We start from the raw sequence: 24,096 nt of genomic DNA on the forward strand, positions 1-24,096 counted from the left end.
ATATAAAAAGAACGGATTTGGCAGGAGACCAGTGCTAACGGGGAATTTGTTTTTGGTTCCTTTTTCCCATCCTAAATGTGTTTCTCCCTTATTTCCCACAGACGAATGTTCCCATTTTTAAGCTTCAACATCTCTGGCCTCGACCCAACTGCTCACTATAATATATTTGTGGATGTAATACTTGCTGATCCAAATCACTGGCGATTCCAAGGAGGAAAGTGGGTACCATGTGGGAAAGCAGACACAAATGTAATAGGTATTACAATCTTTTAATTATCACATTTACTAAACAATCAAAAATAAGTTAGTTCGATTTTAAACAGATTTGAGTGGTTACGACAATATTAATAGATGATGTATATTCATAACTTTTCTGCTCTTTGTGTTACATCTTCAGGAAATAGAGTCTACATGCACCCGGATTCACCGAATACCGGTGCGCACTGGATGCGTCAGGAAATATCATTTGGGAAGCTAAAGCTTACAAACAATAAAGGTGCCTCAAATAACACGGGACAGGTAATGCAACACTTTATCTAATATTCCAATGGTTTTTTTATTTTATTTTTGATAAACTAAACAATATAGTATCCAGGTTATTATTTTTCAGTTTGTTTTGATTTCCTATGAATTTATGAATGCATCACTTTCAGCGCAACGTTACTTTTAGAGCGTTGTTATTATTGGTGATCAAATGGAGCTGCATGTCCATCCGAAGTCTGACAGCGTTTCTTTCCTCCGAATCTCCAGATGGTGGTTCTCCAGTCCCTCCACAAGTACCAGCCCCGGCTCCATGTGGTGGAAGTGAACGAGGACGGGACAGAGGACACCAGCCAACCGGGACGAGTCCAGACTTTCACCTTCACAGAGACGCAGTTCATCGCCGTCACCGCTTATCAGAATACCGATGTACGGGCACGAAGTATTTCAGCAAAAATATTCCGCCCAGACACGACATTGATCTGTGACAATATCAACCAGAGAGAGAGACTGGATTTTGAATGTGTTGAATGTGATTATTTTACATTTATATTGTAAAACAAGGCACAACAAAATGAACTTGAATGGAAATCGAGAAAAAAATCTCAAATTCTAACAAGGCACACACAAACACACCCACACTAAATTAAAAACATTTAACATTATTGTAATTGATACATTATTTTTACCCACAGATTACGCAACTGAAAATCGACCACAATCCATTTGCTAAAGGATTTCGGGACAACTATGACACGTAAGATTGCTTTTTTCATTTTGTCACACACTGCTGCAATTTCATTGAATACAATTTATATCTGGCATTGAGGAAATGTCCTATTAAATATGTCAATTCGTTGTATTGAAGGCATTTGTTCTTATTCCGCCGAATATTTTTAGACTATTTTTCCAAAATTGCTGGAGGCTCCTGAAATTGATTTGGTTTCAGGGGCTTCTAGTTTAATTGAGGGGAATGTCATGTACTCGGTAAAGAAGAAATAATGAAATATTCTTTAAATATTAGTGCTGTCGTGGCTTGATGGTTTATGTGAGTTCGGCCTTCGCCCCCTGAATTATTTTATTTATGCGCAGTACAACGTTGCATGTCCTGCGTTTTTCTCTTTAAGGCGTTTGAGATAAAATGAAATGTCGAAATGATCTCCCATTCCATACAAGGCCTTTTTCCTCTTATGCCTATTTGGAAAACATATGAACTGTGGTGACAATATTCTACATCTCGTTGGTCTTTTAGATGCGTAACCGGCCCTTTACGCACAGCTTCGTGTCTGAATTGTTTCTCTGTTTTTCTTTCTTCCCCATCTTTTCAGTGTCTACACAGGCTGCGACATTGACCGCCTAACTCCATCACCGGGTGACTCTCCGCGTTCACAGATCGTGCCGGGTGCTAGATATGCCATGTCTAGCTCTTTCCTGCAGGACCAATTTGTCAGCACTTATGCCAAATCTCGCTTTCACCCTGGCGTGGGGACTGGTCCTGGCACGGAGCGCAGCGTCCCACTCGGCAACAGCTTGCTATCCCCGCAGCAAAGCGAGGATCCCACTGTTGCCTCCCACCCGCAGCGATGGTTTGTCACCCCTGCCAACAACCGACTGGACTTTGCCGCCTCGGCATACGACGCCGCCGATTTCGCCGGTAACGCGGCCACCTTGCTGTCCTACGCGGCGGCCGGAGTGAAGGCTCTCCCGCTGCCGACCGCGGGCTGCTCCAACCGGCCCCTTGGCTATTACGCAGACCCGTCGGGCTGGGGAGGACGCACGCCGCCGCAGTACTGTGGCGTGAACAGCAAGCCCGGCTCGGTGTTCTCCTGCTGGCCCGCCAACTCCCTCGGCGGCCGGGCGGGCGCCAACTACCTGGCCGAGGAGGTGGACTCCATCCCGACGGAGAGGTCGCCCATCAGCGGCCCGGAGGAGGCCAAACCCAAAGACATGACGTCCGAGTCGAACTGGATAGAGACGCCGTCCTCCATTAAGTCCATCGACTCGAGCGACTCTGGGATCTTTGAACAGGCCAAGAGGAGGAGAATCTCCCCGTCTGCCACCCCGGTGTCAGAGACTGTGTCCCCGCTAAAGTCTGAGCTGCTGGCACCGAGGGAGTGTGAGAAGAACTGCACAAAGGACATTGGTTATTACAGTTTCTATCCTCACAGTTAAAACAAAAGAAAAACATCTATCTATCTATCTATCTATCCATCTATCTATCTATCTATCTATCTATCTATCTATCTATCTATCTATCTATCTATCTATCTATCTATCTATCTATCTATCTATCTATCTATCTATCTATCTATCTATCTATCTATCTATCTATCTATCTATCTATCTATCATCCACAGGTTAATTGACAAAATAAATCGTGATAAAATCATGACAAGGACTGCCACCTCCTCAGTAAATGGCCAAAGTGTAAATTATTCTACCGCAGACTGTTCAGTCCTGGCTCTACTTTCTTTCCACTCTGTAATTAAATAAATCAAATGTAAATATTGATACTGGACATTTTGGTGATATAGTGATTGAATGTACACAATAATAGATTCATAAAGTAGTGTTCGAAAAAAAAACCTCTTCTGTTAAGTAGCCTCAACTGTCAGAAGAGAAAAAAGTTATTGGTAATGTGTACATGACATGTTCTTGTGTAGCATAAACTGGCATAATAATCCCTGTCAGTAAAAAAAATGATGTATTTTGTACTTTATCTAAGCTCGTAGGAAACCAAACGTTTATGATCACTGCTACATCCATGATACACGTTGTTAAAGAAGTTATAAATGTTGGTATAATGTAGACTAACGTAGGGTCTTATTTATTCATTCATTCTTTTCAGAATGGTTATTTTTCATATATGCTGTTGTGAATTTTTTCTGTATCTACTGTAACGTGACTTAAACCTAATAAACGTTGTTATCATCAGTATATAATGTTTTATTTGATATCAAACCCAAGGCTTAACATTTCTTCCGACGAAGAGTTTACGTTTGTCTGTTTTTCTTTAAATGCGCCACGTGGATCCCTTTTCTTCCAGAGATATCAGGTAGCCATCAAGGTGCCAATCGCTGAGAGGATACAAATGCAGGTGAATAAATGGGAGACATCTAACTCTCATTATTATCACTGAGAAATTATCCCAGTCACATGATGCTGGAGAGACCCCCCCCCCCCACACACACACACACATTATGAGACTCCTATGTCCTAATTGGACATCATGTGTAAAAAAAAAAATGTGCCACAGTCTTTTACCTCAGTGTGTGACTTTAATATCAGTCACAATTCAAAATGATTTATATTAATCAAGTTTTTAGAAATAAAAAAGAAGCAACAACTGACTGAATGGATGTGCCAAAAATACTTTTTGCAGCAACAATTTGGAATGACCTTGGGATTTTCCATAGATTGTCAATATTGCATTTCTATATTATAATCATTTTTAATTTCGTCTTATTATACACACTGATCATTTTGTTTATTTCTGTTGGCTGTAGTTATGCATTAACAGAAAATAGGTGAACTTGCGTAAGGGCGTGAACAGACCCACAGCCACAAATTATTTTTATAAAATATGATTTAAAAGTAAGAATTCTTCTAAATTATAGGCTAATTGTTTGTATGGATCACCTAATTGTAGATTGAATGATATACAGCCCATATGCCTTTATAATTGCATGATTTGAAAAATGACTTAAAACTGATATCAAATTAACGAAGATAAAATTTGGCTTCATATAACATGAATACATGATGCGCAATAAGCTCCGTTTTAATTTGAATGTGAGGATGCTCACAGCTGTCAATATAGCGATGTGTTCGCGTGCGCGCGCGCGCGTGTGTGTGTTTGTGGCCTTCTCAGGGATAAACAGCAGATGGCGATACATGAATGCAGCTCCTGAAATCAAACTGCTCCTCAGGGCTCCCAGGAAGGTCAGTACAGTCCAGGAGCAGCTAAATGAGAAATTTAGAACACACACATTTATTATCGTTAATATTCTAATCGGGACACAATTTATTAATAAATTAAATTCTATTTATGACTCGATTATTGCGCCTCCCTGCGGTTTTCCTCTGGACACACATGGATTGTGATCTACACCAGATGGCGGCACTTCACTGTTATTAAAGGAAACCTTTGCTGGTCACATGCAGGACTGGAACCTGCAGAGACAAACGTGTTTCCAGGTGGACAGAGATGTTAACACACGCTCTGAATAAAAATTGATACTATACAGCAGCTAAGAAGTGGGAAAGCACATTTAGTTCACTAACTTTAACACGTGCTCTCATTGCTTCACCATTCAACACATCTCTCTCAGATAAAGTTCAGTCTTATTCACAATGATCACGGTTGTCTAACTGAGCAGTGTCCCTGTTGCTTTCCATTTTCAGTTGATGTGCAGGTTGGGCCTCGGGAATCACTTTCTTATCATCTTACACACAATTGTTTTCATTGCGTTTGTTTTTGAATGGATGTTTTCTTACACCAAGTTGATTTCTTGGAGTTCAGTTCCTATAAGGGAGTGAGATATATTATTAGTAGTAATGAAACAACACTTGATGGTTTGTTAAGGCTCTAGGTTTTTATGAGTTTAAATTTTTTTGCCTCAATAGCTGGTCTGAGTTGTGTCAGACTGAGGGAAAGACTTCCATTTTTGCAAGATGCTTAAAATTTAAAAGAGAAAACAACCAATATGTTTTTATTTTACAAGATGTGCCATGGAAACCAAATTCTGAAAATCGTATTAAATGTTTCATTGTTTTTTAGATTGAAAAAGCAGTTTCATTCAAAGGACACAAATGGCAAGTTTGTGTCCTTTGAACGATGACCCCCAACCCGGAGTCTATATGAATAAGGTTGGTTAAATAATCTGCAACGAATGAATGGTACATTTTGTTGATCATATTTAGAGATAAAACATTAAACATCTTCTCTTCTAATTCCACAGATTTCGTCACCATGTCTCACTTTCCATGTGTCTGAAACAAAAACAACATTTCCAAAGTGACGCGCCCGCGCCCGCCGCAGTGCGAGAGGCGCGCATGTTTCCCTGAAGCGTCTGAGAAGCGCTAATCGTTTCCGAGCCGCTGACCGAGCCGCGGCCATTTACACATGTGACCCGCCGTGTGGTTGCTCAGTCTCCGCTGTACCTGACTGGATTACGCACCCACAGACACACGCCCAGCCGGAGATCTCCGCCCAGTCCCCCCACCCCCAGCCCCAGGTACACGGTGGAGCGCCGCGGGAGAAGACGATGAACCCCACGGACCAGGGCGCACAGATCGAGCCGCTGCTGCTGCCATCGGTAAACGACAATTGATGCACTGATTTTACTGATGTCATGTATAGCATGGAGTTCAATGGTAAAATGTTAAATATGTTGTTTAGAGTTATTCCAGGAGGCAGATGAGGGTTAAAGCCTGAATCATTCCACAGATGATGATGGTGACTGTGGAGCTTTTTGCAGTTTGCAGATCACCTGTGGAGCTTCGACCAAACAAAATGACTTTGTGATAGAACTTGCAACATGCTGATCCTGCTTTGTTACGTCAAGTTTTTTATTCAGTGAGACAAGATGTGACTTCATCTTCATGATGTGGAAGATTACTGACACTACCTGGAGGCTTCCATTAGCCCTTTTATTTCAATGTGAAACTGTTTAATAGTTAATAATTTCAAGTCCCATTATTTTGTGCTACACAATTTTTACAGAACAGGACAAATCCCTGCTGTGACAGATGTTCCACTTTCAGAAAGCAGTGACCTTGTGTGATCTCTTCATGGAAGTGAATTGAGAGACAGATTAAGTTTAATGTAAATTGTGAATAACATAGCACCACAAATACACTTTTAAGTGTCAGATACGCTCCCATCATCAAATTGTAGCATCTGTTTTGGGGAAATTCTCGGTTAAAAGAAAGCGCAGACACTCAGAGGATGTTCTCAGACAGCTGTGAGCCCTATGCTCATCATTTTGGAGGAGATTTGTTTGTCATTATCCTTTTGCTGTTTACATCACAACAGCTTTTTCTCCCATTTAGCCAAAAGGTTTTAGACTGACAGGCTTTTGGCTGCGAGTTTGCTCTGATGCTACTTTTAGTGGCTTTGGTTTCAAAGCGCTAGGTCACAACCTGACCTTAGAAGTCACCGAACATGAATAAAAAAAAAGAAAAAAACATTTCAGAGTTAATCTTTATCTCATTTGAAGGGGAAAAAATATGTGAGAATGTGGGAATGCTTCCGGTGGCTGATTTCCTGAAATTCAAGAACTATGTAGATTACACATAATATACTGCAAGTACTCATGATCCTCTTTTATTTTTCAGGTTAACCCTTTGTTTGGCTCGTCATTTGGACGTAGAAGTTTGGTGAGTTCCTGGATGTTATTGCTTTCTGAACCCAACGATGAAAGTTGACATCACAAACATACGACATACACAATATTCTCATCTTATATGCATTTGTAACATATATCATGTACATTCTGATGCATTGAGGTGTATTAGTTTCCTTTGAACGAATTGTTAAGAGCACATAGCAGAATTGTTATTGCCCAGATTTGGTCCATACGTCCTGTGTGGAAAATGGCCTTTGGATGGTCCGCTCCTGTTTAACCTGATCAAGCCACAAGTAATCCTCAATAGCAATACTGTATGTCAACCAAAGGTGCCAAAGGTGAATTACGTTTGAATTAGTCTTGTGCTATTTCGGCCATATTCACAATTTACCTCGTAGGGCGACTTTAGGTCCCATGCAGATTTCACCTTGTGTAGAGCAACACCTGCTTTCCAAAAAGGCCCACGTTTGTTTTGTGATATTTCAACCATGTTTGCAATTTTACAAGTGGGCCACTTTGGGTTCACATACATTTTTATCAGGGCCACAGGAAGAAATGCTGTATCATTGCCTGAAGTGGCCAAGCTGCTGATACACTTCCCTGTATGAGTGACCAAGTTGATTTGATGCTATGTGACAAGATTATCTTTACTTTATAATATATATATATAGTTTACCTGTATTCACATACAGTAAGAGATATGTGCTTTAGTATGAATCAAGCTCTGTTGTGATGTGATGTCACATCTATAATCTCTCTCGTCGAGCTGTTGATAGACGCTCAATCACGAATTACAGTTGTTGGACAGAAGGGCTTCAGCATTTATCAGCCATGGTGTGAAGCCGGGCAGCAGGAGTTCGCACTGCAGAGCTTTCACTGCGTCGCACGCTGACTTAACTGATTAAAGAGTGGACAGAGACACACGAGGAAAAGCTCATGCATTCAGAAAACTTGCAGGCTCCTTGGCTCTCCAAAAATCAGGTAGGATAAAGGCTTAATGTTCACAGGATCTTCTGATGTTTTAGCTAATATGAGGTTAACAGACGTGTGTACGTTCAAAGGCTGGAATTCTACAGAGATCGTTCTCTCCACGTGTCCAAAAATGACAGTTAACGCCTGATAAAATACAGCAAAAAAAGGGCAAAAGCAGAAAAGAGCTTTTCCTGTTGACTGCGACTGATCCATCTTGCCCTTCAGACATCAAGGAAGCAGATATTATACTTGACTAAATGAGGGCTCAGAGCTGAAAATTCTTTAAATAGCAGCTCTGAAAAAATAGAAAAATTGTGTTCACTACTAATGTGTCCTCTTAGAGGAGGTTGAAGTTTATATCAGAGACATTTAAGGATTACAGTGCATTTTGCAGCACATGAAAGCCAGTGCGGTTCATGCCATTGCTGCCACAGATGTTTCCAAATGTGCCAGGGCTGTCCGCATGGATCAGATCCAAGTATGCTCCGCGCCCTGTCACACCACTTCAGCGGTTTGCGTGGTTTGACATCTTTTATCGTGATGACAAAGGCAGTTTATTGAAACGGGGCTTATGTACATTCATCAACAGATAACTACAGATGAAAACATTAACATTCAGCTCATACAAATTGTTTGTCTGTTAAAATGACAGATGAAGGAATTTCCAACTGCCTAAAAATATTTCCCTTAGCTGTGAGTATCCTGTATAGTCTTCCAGAAGAAGACGTCATTGGATTCAGTTTTTCTTTAGAGCCTGCAATCTGCATTGAGAACCTAGTTTTGTCACTTGTGAGTCTGAAAATAATATCTGTGAATCAATAGTATCAGTGTCTCTGTGTCAGGACTCATCTGATTATGTTGTTAGAGGCAACGTAGTCAAGCTCTTTCTATAGAGACAGTTTTCTTAGTAAAAATACTATTTAAATGTAAAGTGCTGTTTTTACTGTTTAAACATTCACATTTTATATGCATTTTTAATATGGGCTAATGTGGCCCCTGCTTTAGTAACAAATACTGGCAGTTTAATCTGAGTAGGGATGATGATCCTGGCCTGTGTATTTGTAGACAGATTATCAACATCATCCTGGTGCCCTCGGCCGGCCCATGTGTCGGTGCAGCTGTGAACAGCAGCACCCTTCATTATCATAATGCCCCGATGGTCAACTGGTGGGGAAAAGCTGATATCAAGTGAGCTTACATGGAGATAGAAATACCTGCTCTGATAAGTGCTTCTGAATTGTTTGGCTCTGTTTGAGGAACACTTAGCAAAAGCCGGGGCCCCGCGTGTGTTTGTTCTGCTTTCTGAACCCCAGCTGTTGCTTGGATTTACAGGAAATGACAGGTAGTTTTAAATCCACAGCAGTGGTGTAGCAATCAACACCAGCACAGTGTCCAGCTCCGAGAAGCAATCATCGTCTGAGCTGTGTTTGTAAGTCACACATCTCACGGATTGATCAGGCAACATTAAATCAACGCCATCCCAGTACAACACTTGTCGTAGTGGGAGTTTTCATTTAAGTTTTCCGAAAAGTTATTTTATTTCACGTTTACCCCCTTTGTTTGTCTGTCTGATATTTGTCAGTGTCTTTCCACTTTCTTAAAAGGTTCAGTGTGTAGAAGTTAGTTGTGAAGTTGCACGTTGCAGCTGAATAACCCTTTACCTCACCACCCCCCCTTCCAAACTTGAAAAGGAACCTGTCATAAAAACTCAAAAGGTGTTCAGTTTGACCAGTCTGGGCTCCTGTTAAAAAACATTCTCCATAGAAAGAACATATTTTTACATTTTCATTGATTTCTCAGAAAACAATCCATTCTGCAAATATTTAGGGGACGGATATTTATGAGATGAAGTTTCATAAGGGGACTGTTGGGATGATCTACCGAGTAACATATAGTTTATATCACAGAGTGCTAGAAATGATGTAAGTTGGGTTCAATTGTTATTGTCATGTCATGGCCTTTTGCCTGGTAGCCTCTTAAGCTGACTTCTTGTCCAAAGGATCAGAATCAGAATCCGAAGAAAACGTATTGATCCCTTGTGGGGAAATGGGTTTAGTTGCTCCAGCCAAGGACAGAAATATATTCAGACCAAGAGAATTTCAATAAATACAAAATACACCAAGCTATTTAAATTGTTGGTGTCATGTGATTTGTTTACATTTACAGACATTTAGACCTCCAATCAACCACATGTGGGTTTTACAGATTCATTGTATACGGTTTTATTAAACATCATTATTAATGTAACAGTCCATTGTCACTTTGTCTGGTTTTCTCTTGGTTGGTCACTCACAGTTTGAAGCTGAACATTTTGATTGCTCATGGTGAGCTGCATTAGCGTGCTGACTCTTAACAGGATTTTGAAAAGAGGCAAAAGCAGTGGTTGAGGTTGCATCACTTCCATGCACACTGGAAATAATGATATTTCTGCTGTGTGCCTCTGATTCCCTCTTGCCACCTCCTCACTCCTCTCTTCTTGCTTATTACATAAGCAGGCCGGCGTTCACACCACAGAATGATGGTTTTTCTCACTGACTCTAATCAGTTCCGAGTAATTTCCTGCTATGACACTGTCTGTGTGTCCTGCTGTATTTCTCTTGCCCCCCCCCCCCCCCCCACTCACCCACACACTCACACACGCACACACTCTAACTAATTACGGTCACTGCTTATTAACTGCAGCCACATGTTGAAGCGGCCATTGAGTTTTGTCTCTTATAATCTGGCAAAAGCTCTGCATTCAAAATTATACTCTCTCTCTCTGTCTTTCTCTCTCTCTCTCTCCTCTCTCTCTCTCTTCTGGGTTCGATCTTTATTTCTGCTGCGATCACATACATTCTTTTTGAATATAGTTAAATAATGAAGTGTATTTTTTTAATCCATCACGTAGACTGTAATAACATAGAATGCAAAGTGTCATCGCCTGTTGGCTGTCTGCAGTGTTGGTCACTTCCTCCGTGTTGGCGAATGGGACATGGACCAAACTAAAAAGTCAGAGTTGAATACATTAGTCGGTAGTTCTTATCACGCTGATGTTTGTGGAGGTATGGTATGGAACAGTGCAGATTCTGGTTCCATACCATAGTCTGATATTTTGGCTTTATTTCTGGATACTTGAAGGAAGTGGAGATGTCTTGTCCAACTTCACATACGGTCTATGATCTATCCTGTAAGAACAACTGCAATGTGTTGTAAGTAGAGGTGGCGGGTTGAAGAAAAAAAATATGAATAAACAGAACCAAACACTTTATTTGTATGTGGGTAAATTATTGTTCCCATTTAAAAAAAAGCTTTCTGTTTGGACTGAGATGTTTTCCTCGTCAAGAAGAGATGTGCAATTAGTTTCCATGACAACAGTGCTATTCGGTTGGATAATGTGTTTGTTCACAACGAGTTCATCTGTGAGGGGAACACCAAGTCAACAAACACTTGTTTAATGCAATGCTCCTGATACATCAGTTAACAGGACAATGTGTTTCATCCTGTTTCTATAAGTTGTAGAATGTTCGTAACTTCATCATGTGGAATTTGTGAATGTGTGTGTTTGGTTTTCAATGTGTACGACAGAGAAACGACGATGAGGCCGTGGTGGACAGAGGGGGGACGCGCTTTCAACAGGGAACCAACTTCGAGCAGGAGGAAGGTATAACTCGACCAACACTTAACGCATCAGGAACACACACAGAGCCCGAAACGCTAAAAGGCTGCGGCAGCTGAGTCCGCCCACTCTGTCCTGGTCCCGTAGCTAAGAGATAAGAGCAGAGTGGGAGGCAGAGACTGTAGGTGAGAGGAATTCACATCAGCAATATCACAATCACTGGCGAAACCCAGATAATCAAAACAAAAAAGATACCAAGAGTACAAAGCAGTAAGTTCCCATCTGTATCTGCATACACTGATAATGACCCACAGCTTTTCAAGGAAACTTTCTGTCAAAACTAATAATGAAATCATAGGCTGTACTTTAAAAAATACCTTCTTTTTTTTTTTTGTCAGAGATTGCTAACCAAACAGAGTCTCATACCCTTCTGCCGGATGTGTGTGTGCCACAGACTGTTTGTAAAAATGGTCGACGCCACCAAACATGAACCGTTGAAAATCCATCAGTGTTGAAAGAAATAACTAAAATGACAGAAACAATCTTTGAGGAAAAATGTATTTGACATGCAGTTTGACTAACATGGAGGAGGTGTGTTTTACAAACTGTACTGCATCCAGCCACCAGGTGGCGATTGTAACGTTTTGGCATCACATTTGTTGAGCAGTCGTCTTTATATTCAGTTTATGGTGAGTGTCATATTACCACACGAGATTTGGAAAGAGCTGAACAAATTTATTGGGAACAGAAGGTTTTAAGTCTCTATTCCGTGACTATCAGATTCACTGATCGCCTCCTCTTTGCGATTTCTCTTGAGTTGATAAGAGTAGCAAAGTAAAAAAAAAAAGTTTTTGTAAAATAAAAAATGCTGCTCTAATGCCTTAGACAAGATCATTCTTTGATATGTCTTTGCAAAGATAACCCAAATTGAATGCGTCCCAATACGAAATCAAAGTTCAATGGGTCTCTCTAACTAATACAAAGATTTTTTTATTTACAATATTCAGAAACAACATCCTACGCATGCATATATGTTTATGCATGCGTAGTGGCTGGTTTTAAAAAGAGAAAGTAAGTTCTGATTGAAAAATACCTTCATTAAAATGCTTGTGTTAGAAGCTGTTTGGCACATAAATCCTTCTGCACGCTGTTAATTTGATATATAAACTATATATAGTGTGTGTGGTTGTTTGAATCCTCATGTCGTACTGCAGGGAGCTGAGTGGGCTGACTTACGAGTTCGTAAACAGATATCTCTCGTTCGCTATCCATCTCGCTCACAGTCTCACACCAGCACACCAACACACCAACAGACACACAAACACACACACACACACGAACACACACACACACACACACACACACACACACACACACACACACACACACACACACACACACACACACACAGCTGTGCAAGGCTTTTAAATAGTACAAGGAGAGGATACATAAATTAACAACCAGGCAACACAAATCCACACCGCTGCAGGCCTTGAGTATATGAACAGCCGTTCAAAAGCAACTAAGATACAAACATCAATTACTTATTATATAATTGCAGCGGTACATTTTGCACATAATATACTTGATCGTTCATATTTTCATTATCATGAAAATACAGGTTATACAGCAACTCCTATACTAATTACACTATCCTTTTAAATGCCACCACTGATCACTATTACTTTTTATTAATACCATCTTTTTCAGCATTCACATTATGTTAGTTTTGGTCCCTGTGACCTCACAAAGTATATTTTGTGGTTGCGATATCTAAAGAACACCTGGAGGGAATTTCTTCAAATTTGGTAAAATTGTTCTATTGGACTCAAAAATGAACAGATTAGAATTTGATACTGATTTGAAGAGGTCAAAGATCAAAAGTCAAGGTCTCAGTGACCTCAATGTCTTGTGAACATGATACATCAGGAGCACCCATAGGGAATCTCTTCACATTTTGCACTGTTGTCACCTGGACTCAAAGATTAAATGGTGAGATTTCACTGGTCAAATGTCACAGTGACCTTAGATGAGTCTGGAAAAAGAATCGATGGAGACTCAAACTGCACTGGTTGACAAAGGTTTACAACCATGGGCCAGTAATCCTAGTGGGTTCATTGTTATTAAGTCAAATGTTTCATGTTCCATCCATAACAGGTGGTACGCCTATACCGTCTGATGCTTAATGTAGCATGATGAATTAAACATACCAGCATTAAGCATTACATTATTATGTATGATGTTTTGAGCAATGCACTTCATTACATTAAAAACACACACAAACTCATGGCCAGGCTAAAGAAGCAGAGCTGAACTATGATAGGTGAAATTATAATCTGTAAAGCTTCTGGGCACACACACACACACACACACACACACACACACACACAAACACTCCCACACACACACACACACACATTAGACCATCCTTTAACCGCTGTCGGACTTGTCCCCAGACCACAAGACTCTCTACATCGGGGTCCACGTCCCATTGGGCAGCACCAGGCACCGCAGCCATCGCAGGCACCGCCATGGGAACAAGCACAGGAGGAGGAGCAGGGACCGGGCTCTCCCATTGGTCGAGGGTAGAGAGTCTCCTCTTTATGGTACTGACCATAAAATATACTTTCATCCATTAATTCAATCTTTATTTTTACCTGATTACAATACAACGGTATAAACTACGGGGGACAAAACTTCACATATATGTTTTTTGACCAATCATGCACTTCCTCACGTTCCCAGACACCCCCTCCCAGAGAGTGCAGTTCCTGCTGGGCGCCGAGGACGACGACGAGGAGCACATTCCTCACGACCTGTTCACAGAGATGGACGAGATCTGTGTGAGGGACGGCGAGGATCCGGAGTGGAGGGAAAGTGCCAGGTATACTGTCACACCGTCATGTCATTAACTTGGCATCCACAGACCTTCATGACCTGCACGTCATTACTCAAAGCTCCGATCGAATGGAGCGGTCCGGCTGGTGATCCCACTCCCACTGATGAGGAGATGTGGCCCTTGCATTAAGTAATTGCAATGCATTGCTGTAATCGCTCGAGGACTTAAGTCTGTGTTTGTCAGTTTTTTTTCTCGGAGACTTGCGAGTGTTAATCAAGATGTGGAATGTGTTCATCATGGGAGTTATGGTGTTCTCTCCAATCAGACATATTTTATTTACAGTGATACTCTGATGAGAGGCAATAAGGAAGGAGAGTAAATGAGTAAAACACACACAGAGAACAGGAGACAGAGATGTTTGTATATATATATATATACATGAAAGCGAGTGTTGCTGCAGCGAGAACAGATTGTCCGACAGTTTGCCGTCTGCTGCCTTCTCCTCACTGAAACTCCCGCTGGTGTCTCAGGTGGCTGAAGTTTGAAGAGGACGTTGAGGACGGAGGGGAGCGATGGAGTAAACCCTACGTGGCCACCCTGTCTCTGCACAGTCTGTTCGAGCTGCGCAGCTGCATCATCAACAGCACCGTGCTGCTCGACATGAGGGCCAACTCCATCGAAGAGATCGCAGGTAGCTACAGAGACGAGGCGCGTTTATTACCCTGCGTGCTCATATGTGTACAAAATGACTTAACAATGCATGAATGGTGTTAGTATTACCTGGGACGGCATCACCCGGTTATTAACTTTAAGAGTTCACGGGTCAAAGGTCAAGGTGAACCAAAATATGGTTGGAAAAATAGATATCTCTGCAAATCATCGAGAGACGTTTTTACTGATCAGGGGCGGTGTGGCCTAGGGGGTAGAGTGGTTGCTCTCCAACAACAAGGTTGCCTGTTCAATCCCCACTCTTCCCCATCTGCAAGCTGAAGTGTCCTTGGCAAGATACTGAACCCCTAAATGGCCCCTCATAAATGTTGAGTGTACTAATTGTGAGTCACTTTGGACAAAAGCCACAGCTATATGACATGTAATGTAATGATCAGTAAATTACTGTAAGTGACGTCATGAAGAAGTCACAAAGAATTTAAAAAAAAATGACATCATAGATTGTTAAGTTATCTCTGCTTCGTAAAGGACTGTAGACATGACCTGGAGCGCATATAGATAATTCATTATCATAGGAATGATGTCATCATGACGTCACTATGAAGAAAAAATAATCATATTGCGTAGTAATGCACCAACTTTTGCAACCAGTAACATTAGAGACACAATCCTCCTTTATTTAGATTACTTTTCATCATACGGTATAATGAGTGCTTGTTGCCTTCCTGCTGAGACTTTGTGAGGCTATTTTAAATCTTGAAGACTTAAGCCTATTGACACTTTATTTAGCCTCACAGCCAGATTCTTGCAGAACGAGTCCTCACAGCGTGTGTTGTCCTTAGACATGGTCCTGGACCACCAGGACTTGTACTCGCCACTGGGGGATGAGCTCCGGCTGAAAGTGCGGGAAACACTGTTGAAGCAGCACCATCACCAGAACCAGAAGAAGCTGGCTAACCGCCTGCCGATCGTACGCTCCTTTGCTGACATGGGCCGACGGACATCGGACCCCCACCTGGACAAGAATGGTGAGGTAACCGGAGATTCTGTCTCCAGGGGCTTTGAAGCATGAAAAGGGTTCTAAAATACATCTTATCGATCATGAGACGACAACAGGAGACGAAAGTAGAAATAAAGCATTCGTGTAAAACTTTTGACTTGGGTGCTATTGAAGAGTTTTACTTCTTCTGGCTTCTATGATGATTAGAATAAAAACACAGAGAAGGAAAAATCTGACTTTTGCCCCCTATTGGCAAAGGGTAAAACTGCAAACCCCCAAAACGTAAACTGGAATTTTTACGTCATATGATTTTTTTAGAGTAACAATAGTATTTGATCTCATTTTGATAACATCAGAGTATTTTCTGTGTAGGCCATCCAATGCAAAAAATATAGAACGTGATGTAGACTAGTAATATGCACAAACCGTCCTCAGCTGTATTACAAACACTATGTCCCTTTGACATACACTTTCGTTCAAGTTTGCTGTGATGGAAAATGTTCCAAAAACGGATGTGAATTATTGCTGACCACTTAAATGAAGTTTAAAATCATGAAAGTTGTGCTGCTACAATGCATTTTTAATATGATGCATTAAATAGATTGTCGACGATCACCAGATTCAAACTGTGAGAATCTGTCCCACATGCACGTGGGCCTAGCTTGCATATTTTTTCAGCCGCTGTCAGCCCAGCCACAGAGCCACAGCCCCACTGGAGTCATCAGGTGCTGATTAATAAAGTGCTCTTACACCATTACCATCTAATTCTTTAAAACATATTCAAAGGTGGATTATTCTTATGGTTTGTGTGGATGTTGGCAAATCATAAGACGTTTTTTTATCAGGTTGAATGAAGGTTGATGAAAAAACAAAACAAGTTAATTCTATAAATATGCCCATCCGTCTGGTATTGGTCTTCACAGAACAAGGAGTGAGCCCAGGACAGACACAGACTTGGAAGCATTTCTTAGCTACTTCATTGCCAACTCCATTTTACAAGCCAGTGACAGAACGAGGTGTGCAGAACCCACCAAAGTGTTTGTAAAATGATTTCACAGTGAACCAGAAATCAAGATGGTACATCATGAACAATTTATTTTCACCTGTGAGGCATCGAATGCCAATTACACATCATTGTCCTCTGATGAAGCTCACTTCATTCTCTGTGAGCTTATTGAATGATAGAATTAGTGTGTGAATGAAGTTAGACCTGCAAAGCAGCTTGGCAGTAATCCTGCTACTATGAGGCTGGATTATTTTGTGACGACAGTCTGGATGTTTTTTTCCCTCCATGATTTGCACGTGGAAACCTCAACATAGTTTTCCTTCTTAGAGATATTCTCCTCACCTGGTCGGTCTCATGATAAATAGTGAAATCCCCCGCTGCTGAAATCCAGCTTGATTGAGAAGTGTTAGATCATGTTTCTCCTCTCTGGATCCTCCAGGTCAGATGTCGTCCTCCCAGTGTCACCTAGCGGGTCCGGATGGGAAAGTGGACGTCAGCAGGGAAAACACTTCTGTCGACTTCAGCAAGGTATGACTGCACAGACGGCTGCATTGTGCACACAGTGTTTCTCAAGTAACACTCACATGATTATATATCAGTTTAACTGTCGGGACCAAACCTCCCGTACTGCACCACTGAGTAAACTTAGGAAATTACTTGAGCCTCAGTTTGATAATATATAATTATTTGGAGTCATGTTGATTCTGTCACTGTCCTGTATTTATTTGTCTCTGACATAAACTGTGTCGCATGATGAATTTCTCAAAGGACCAAATAAACATATCTCTTATACTTCAAACAGGGAAGCTTTGTGACAGCTATGGTTACAGTAGGGGATTTGAAAAATAAGATATTAGGCAGATTTGTCAGGCTGAATCTGAACAATGTTGATCAGCACTGAATTGTACACATCATAAAAGACAGCTCACTAAATCTGCACGATTTTTAAAAAACAAGATGCGGGAATAATCAATAAAAATCAGGCAATGTTAAAAGAGCATACCAAAAATCACCTGGCCCTTAATCTGCATCTAAACCAAAATGTGTTGGGTTTCTTCCCTCCGCCAAGTTTGGTGGAAATCGGTTTAGTATTTTTGTTTGATTCTGCCAATAAATAAACAGACAAACACACACATGTGAATATATCACCTCCGTGGGGGAGGTGATAATAATTAAATTAGTAATTTACACAATTTTCTTTGCACAACGAATACCCATGATATTGTTTTGAGATGAAAATTTATAGTTACTTTTGACTATTGTGAACGCTCTCTGCTACTTGTACTTATCCATGCTGCAGCAGTGTCAGTCTGGCCTAGTAACACTTTACACCCGGTTGGATTATGGTGTGATGGTATTGAGCATGTATCAGTTAACATTTATGTCGTGTCTGATGAAAATGAGCAGCCTCTTGTTTAGTTGTGTGTTTCCAACGATGAACAGAAGGTCATTGTTGGTCATTTTAATTCAAAGGTCATGTAGTCTGGGATTAGGATTACAGTCACTAAAAATATGATAAAAGTCCTTTGTCTGATTCTGGATGACCACACACAGCAAAGATAAAAGCCTGCCGCCGACCTTTCGGCCTGATGTCTGTGGGTTTAACCTTTTGTCCAGGTCAGTTATTGAACTGTCTCATGTGCATGTTAATGAAATGATTCACAGTCCAGTAGTGCCATTCTTATACATGTCACTACAGTTTATAGATCTCAGCTGCATGCTTTTATTGACACAAGGAAATAAATTAATCTGTTTTAACTTTAAATCCCCAAAACTATAGCAGTGACTAATTATTTTGGATCTAGATCTCGTTCCCCCCCCCCCCCCCCCACACAGAGTCACATGAACAAACAACACTCCAGTCAACACTTGTTTCCTGCACATAATTAACGCTGAAAAAATCAACACGCTTAATATTCAGAGACTTTCTGTTCAGTGCAAGTCCAGTATTTGAAACAGAGTAAGAGGAGCAGTTTCGTGGTGAGGGTCAGTTCTGATGCACTATGGGTAATGAAAGAAACTTCGTCCATACAAAGGATTCAGGAACATGTCATTTGTAGCACATCTGTGACAAGTTTGAATGTTTTGTCCTGTGACACAAAAGGCCTGGACAGCTGGTCTATATTTGGACTGCAGTCCAGTTAAACCAGTTTAAGGATTAATGTGCAGATAAACGTTACAATTTATAATAATAATAAGTGATAGTGGTAATAAGTGAATGTGATTTCTGAAGAGAGGGAGGATTCGCTCGCATCATTATCATTATCTAAAACTGGGAATTCCTAGTTTGACTCAAATTTGGGAAGCCAATGCAAATATGAATATATTATTTGATCCCTATACACTAAACATTTGTGCATGTTGCTGTTTGATGTAACGTCAAAGTAAACGCAAATAATGTCTGAGTGTCTTGTAGGATCTGATCAGAAGATTTGTTCTTACATCTTAAAATCTCAAAATCTAAAAGTTGTTGGGCTTCAAACCAGTTGGCACCCCCGCAAGTAGCATGGACTCCCAGCAGAAGGACGAATCTTACATATGACAAAGAAACATGTGCACGATCCCGGAGAGCTCGCACAAAAGTTTGGACAAAAACACATGCATTCATCGGTTCTGTGTCCAAACACAGCCCGACTCAAAAGCAAACTGGAGCTGCCTCATCCTGCAGCCCACACACTGTCAGAAAAAAGAAGAATAACCCACGAACATTTCAAAACTGAACATAACACAATACCCGAGAGTCTTGCTCCCTGTTTAAAGCTGAACCTCTCTGTGACATTCTCCACACTGTACTCCTCTTCTCTCTCAGATAGACCTTCACTTCATGAAGAAGATCCCAGTCGGCGCTGAAGCTTGTAACGTGTTGGTGGGAGAGTTGGAGTTTCTGAACAAACCTGTGGTGGCGTTCGTGCGTCTCTCCCCGGCGGTTATGCTCAACGGTCTGTCTGAAGTCCCCATCACCACCAGGTCAGGCTGATTCTCCTGTACACATCAACCTCGACAAACACCTCCTATTCCCCCTGCTGATATATCCCCAGTGAACCTTGCAGTAAATACAGTCTATACATATGGTTTGCAAATATCTGTGTTTTTCCCTTTAGGTTTCTGTTTATTCTCCTGGGGCCTCTGGGTAGAGGGATGCAGTATCATGAGATTGGAAGATCCATTGCAACACTTATGACGGATGAGGTAAGAATCCCCTGAACCTCCCAGTCAGCGTTATCGTAATTTATTCCTGCATGTCAGTTTCCGAACAGAAGGGTTTGAATATTAATGTCAGATTTTGTACAGACCAGTTCATGGTCCTGCAGAACGCAACAAACTGCTGAAATAATGGGACATTTCTCAGAGTTTTTATAACATGTTATTGGTTAATATACAGTGCTCATGTCCTCATGTCTTCCATCACCATTAAGGAAATTATGGACTTTATCATACACTCTTATAAGTCGTTTAAGTGGTTGATGTTTCATGGTGAGCAGGTTCCAGGTTTTCATATCTTAGCTCTTTTTATGGGGATAATTTGACCGAACAGTCCATAAGTGTGAATGCACTTGTGTGTTCAGTCGTGATGTCATTTGGCAAACATCCCCTTACACGTACACTTCATGAGCAGTTCACTCAGGGTTTGTCACTGGAAAGCATTCACAGCCATCCATTCTTCTCTGTTCCCAGGTTTTCCATGACGTAGCCTATAAAGCTAAAGACCGTAACGATCTGACCGCTGGGATCGATGAATTCCTCGACCAGGTGACAGTGCTGCCTCCAGGAGAGTGGGACCCGTCCATACGGATAGAGCCACCCAAAAATGTACCATCTCAGGTTGGTAGGACTTTGGTCGGCTGATTATTCGTCTTGAGTAGATTTCTACAGCACGTCAGAGTTATTTAAAGTAACTGTGCTGTTTGTCAAACAGGAGAAGAGGAAGAAATGTCATATTTTACCAAACGGTTTAGTCGAGGGTGAGGAGGAGGAGGAAATTGGAGGCCATGGTGGTCCTGAACTGCAACGCACTGGGAGGTGAGTGAATCACAAAGGGAAGAACAATGTGTGTGTTTTGTTGAATTCTTATCAACAGTAAAATATTCTAAGTGAATATCATTACAAATAAGGAGTGGGCTCTAACTATTGTCTGACAATTGATAATATCATGTTATTAAATACACTGAAAGATTAGTTGAAATGAATCATCTCTGCAAGTTTAGCTAAAATCAAGCCCTTATACTGAGGAACAAAAACACCACTTTCCACAACTGTATTCTGCAGTCATCTCTTTCTTTGTACACTTGCTCTCTAGTAGTAGTCATAAAGGGGTTTCCATAGAAACATCCTGCTTTGAGATATCTATTTGCATCCACGCTTCGCCACTACAAGGACTGAATTGTGCCCAGAGGTGAACAGTGAGACGAGGGAAGTTGAAGAAAATCTGTCGAAGATGTTTATTTCCTTTTTTGCATCTCTGGAAAAGAATTGAAATGTGAAGAAAAAGGTTGAAAAGTCGAACAAAATCATTAAATATATTTTGTTTATGAAGACTATTGTCAAAAATCTTCAAAACTTTTCTCAAAAATGCACAAACCATTGCATTGAACCTATTATTTCTGTTTGAACTTTGAAACAAATTATTAATGCTTTTTGAAAATGAAGTTGTTGTGAGTAAATAAACAAGAGAGCTGGCAAACGTTTTCTTTCCATCCCCAGGTGGTTCGGTGGTCTCTTTCTTGACATCAAGCGAAAGGCCCCCCACTACCTGTCTGACTACACGGACGCTCTGAGTTTGCAGTGCGTGGCCTCTTTCCTGTTCCTCTACTGTGCCTGCATGTCCCCTGTCATCACCTTCGGAGGACTGCTGGGCGAGGCAACAGAAGGACGCATAGTAAAGCACCTTCTCTTTCCTCTAAGTGTTCACACTGCTCTAGTTGTCCGCTGCGGTGCGCTGTATGAGTCCTTCAGTACCATAAACATTTTGTCTTTGCACCAGTAATCTCTCTATCCTCATTTCCGTTTCCCAGAGTGCAATTGAGTCGCTGTTTGGAGCCTCGCTGACTGGAATAGCCTACTCCCTGTTCGCCGGGCAGCCCCTCACCATCCTGGGCAGCACGGGGCCGGTGCTTGTATTCGAAAAGATATTGTTCAAATTCTGCAAGTATGTTTGGATTTAATGTTCCCGCACATACAAAATCTGTCACGTCAGTTATTCCGGATCATTGCATCACTTTGTAATCACACATCCGACGTTTTATCATCTGGCTGTGAACATGAATGTAACATCTGGCCTCCTATAGAAAATGTAATGTGATTGTATCGACATTGCATTTACATTTCATTGTGATAATGTCTTTCTCCCATCTGCCACATTGCAATAGTATACAATCAAAACATGATGTGATTTGATCTGTTTTCTTCTAAAATCATTTCCCTCCCTCTCATCTCCACGCAGGGAGTATGGCTTATCCTATCTGTCCCTGAGAACATGCATCGGCCTGTGGACGGCCTTCCTCTGCATCGTGCTGGTGGCCACAGACGCCAGTTCCCTCGTCTGTTACATCACGCGCTTCACGGAGGAAGCCTTCGCCTCACTCATCTGCATCATCTTCATCTACGAGGCCTTGGAGAAACTCATCCACCTGGGGGAACACTATCCCTTCAACAAGAACAACAACCTGGACAAACTCAGCATGTACTCGTACGTCCGGGGTACTCTTTAAAGTAGAAGTAATTAAGTGGATTCCTTGGAGGCACAGTGAATCCCAGACAGATATGGGATTAATCATTCACCCAGATGTTCATGTGCCTCCGCAGATGTTCGTGCGTCGAACCGTCTGACCCCGCCAACGGCACCCTGAGGTTCTGGGAGACCAACAACATCACTGCCTCAGAAATCTACTGGGAAGCTCTGGAGGTCAAGGTACAACCTGCGCCAGCTCGGCAATGAAAACAAAAACAAACGTTACAAAAATGAGATAATAAACTGTCATGGAGGTTCTAAATATACAGCAGCTGGAATTATGAAGTGACACAAAGACAGACCAAAAACGTTTTTTCCACCTTAAAGTGGCATGCTCTCCCAGATGGAGGAAGCTGGACAGAGGAGATTAAGGGCATGTGTGCTGGATTATTTTGGATTACTCGTTGCAAATCACTCTAAAAGCACATTTGTTGTACTTTGTAAAGTTTTTTTTTTATTTTTACAAATGTGGATGGTCATGAACCGTTTGTGGAGGCTTAGAATCAGCTGATGCTGTTTCTTTTGCTAATCATGTGCCAACATTGAATAATGGCCCTCTACCCTTTGTTGCAGGACTGTATCGAGAAACGAGGCGAGTTTGTGGGCAGCGCCTGTGGCCCGCACGGCCCCTATGTTCCTGACGTCCTCTTCTGGTCGGCCATTCTCTTCTTCTCCACTGTCATCATGTCTGCCTTCCTAAAGGAGTTCAAGTTCAGCAATTACTTTCCCACAAAGGTAGTGTACATCCTCTGGTGTCCTCACATCAATATGCCTCATGTTTCTGTCTCTGCAGAACAGAGCTTTGGATGTGTAGCATGGTGCAGTGGTATCCTCTACTGGTTCAACGTAGGTACTGCGGGATGGAAAGAAAATGTATGACGAGAATCAGTATATTAAACGACAGTACCCTATATGAAAGCACATTTAAATTCACTAGATCTGGAATTGCACTAATATTAGTCCCCTAAATATGCCAGAATTATAGCTTTTTCATAAATTAATCAAAATGTATTGGTTTCCTTTTTTACCTCTACGGCATCAATCCACAAAACAAATGGTAATCTGTCTGTAGTTTCTGAGTAAACCTTGTCACAAACAAACAAAACTAAACAAACGCAGATGAAAACATTTCCTCCTCTATGGAGTTAAGGAAGTCCTGTTTCCTGCCAATGCTTTTGTTTCTGAGTTTGATAAAGAATACTGTGAAATATAAAAACTCTCTGCTTGAAGTTTATTTTAAATAAATCTCATCTCTATCAGGTGAGGGCCCTCATCAGTGACTTTGCCATTTTCTTCACCATCCTAACGATGGTGTTAGTGGACTACGCATTAGGGGTTCCCTCTCCGAAGCTGCAGGTTCCCAGTGAGTTTAAGGTAAGAACTTGATTCAGCAGATCATTTTTCAATGACCATCTACTCGTGTCAAACTAATTACAATCATTCTCTTTATGTTT

The 24,096-nt window shown here is 41.3% G+C and overlaps 1 protein-coding gene across 3 annotated transcripts in view; it reads left to right on the forward strand.

The window, feature by feature from the left end:
* The window catches only part of LOC133966903 (sodium-driven chloride bicarbonate exchanger-like), a 30,337-nt gene that overhangs the window by 833 nt on the left and 5,408 nt on the right, over positions 1–24,096 (forward strand). The window contains exons 2-24 of one of the 3 annotated variants that reach the window (XM_062401979.1): positions 102–256; positions 398–519; positions 751–909; positions 1,176–1,237; positions 1,809–2,623; positions 5,718–5,788; positions 7,749–7,811; positions 11,370–11,445; positions 13,857–14,006; positions 14,146–14,284; positions 14,770–14,930; positions 15,751–15,936; positions 17,354–17,442; positions 19,724–19,881; positions 20,016–20,103; positions 20,590–20,736; positions 20,831–20,934; positions 21,616–21,790; positions 21,927–22,060; positions 22,355–22,600; positions 22,717–22,822; positions 23,216–23,377; positions 23,903–24,016. In XM_062401979.1, the coding sequence (XP_062257963.1) occupies positions 102–256; positions 398–519; positions 751–909; positions 1,176–1,237; positions 1,809–2,623; positions 5,718–5,788; positions 7,749–7,811; positions 11,370–11,445; positions 13,857–14,006; positions 14,146–14,284; positions 14,770–14,930; positions 15,751–15,936; positions 17,354–17,442; positions 19,724–19,881; positions 20,016–20,103; positions 20,590–20,736; positions 20,831–20,934; positions 21,616–21,790; positions 21,927–22,060; positions 22,355–22,600; positions 22,717–22,822; positions 23,216–23,377; positions 23,903–24,016 (3,682 nt within the window). Of the gene's footprint in view, positions 1–101; positions 257–397; positions 520–750; positions 910–1,175; positions 1,238–1,808; positions 2,624–5,613; positions 5,799–6,819; positions 6,862–7,748; positions 7,812–11,369; positions 11,446–13,856; positions 14,007–14,145; positions 14,285–14,769; positions 14,931–15,750; positions 15,937–17,353; positions 17,443–19,723; positions 19,882–20,015; positions 20,104–20,589; positions 20,737–20,830; positions 20,935–21,615; positions 21,791–21,926; positions 22,061–22,354; positions 22,601–22,716; positions 22,823–23,215; positions 23,378–23,902; positions 24,017–24,096 lie in introns of those variants that run through there. The other 2 variants (XM_062401978.1, XM_062401977.1) reach the window with 2 other exon arrangements.

This window comes from Platichthys flesus, chromosome 13, assembly GCF_949316205.1.
Source record: "Platichthys flesus chromosome 13, fPlaFle2.1, whole genome shotgun sequence".
Lineage (NCBI taxonomy): Eukaryota > Metazoa > Chordata > Actinopteri > Pleuronectiformes > Pleuronectidae > Platichthys > Platichthys flesus.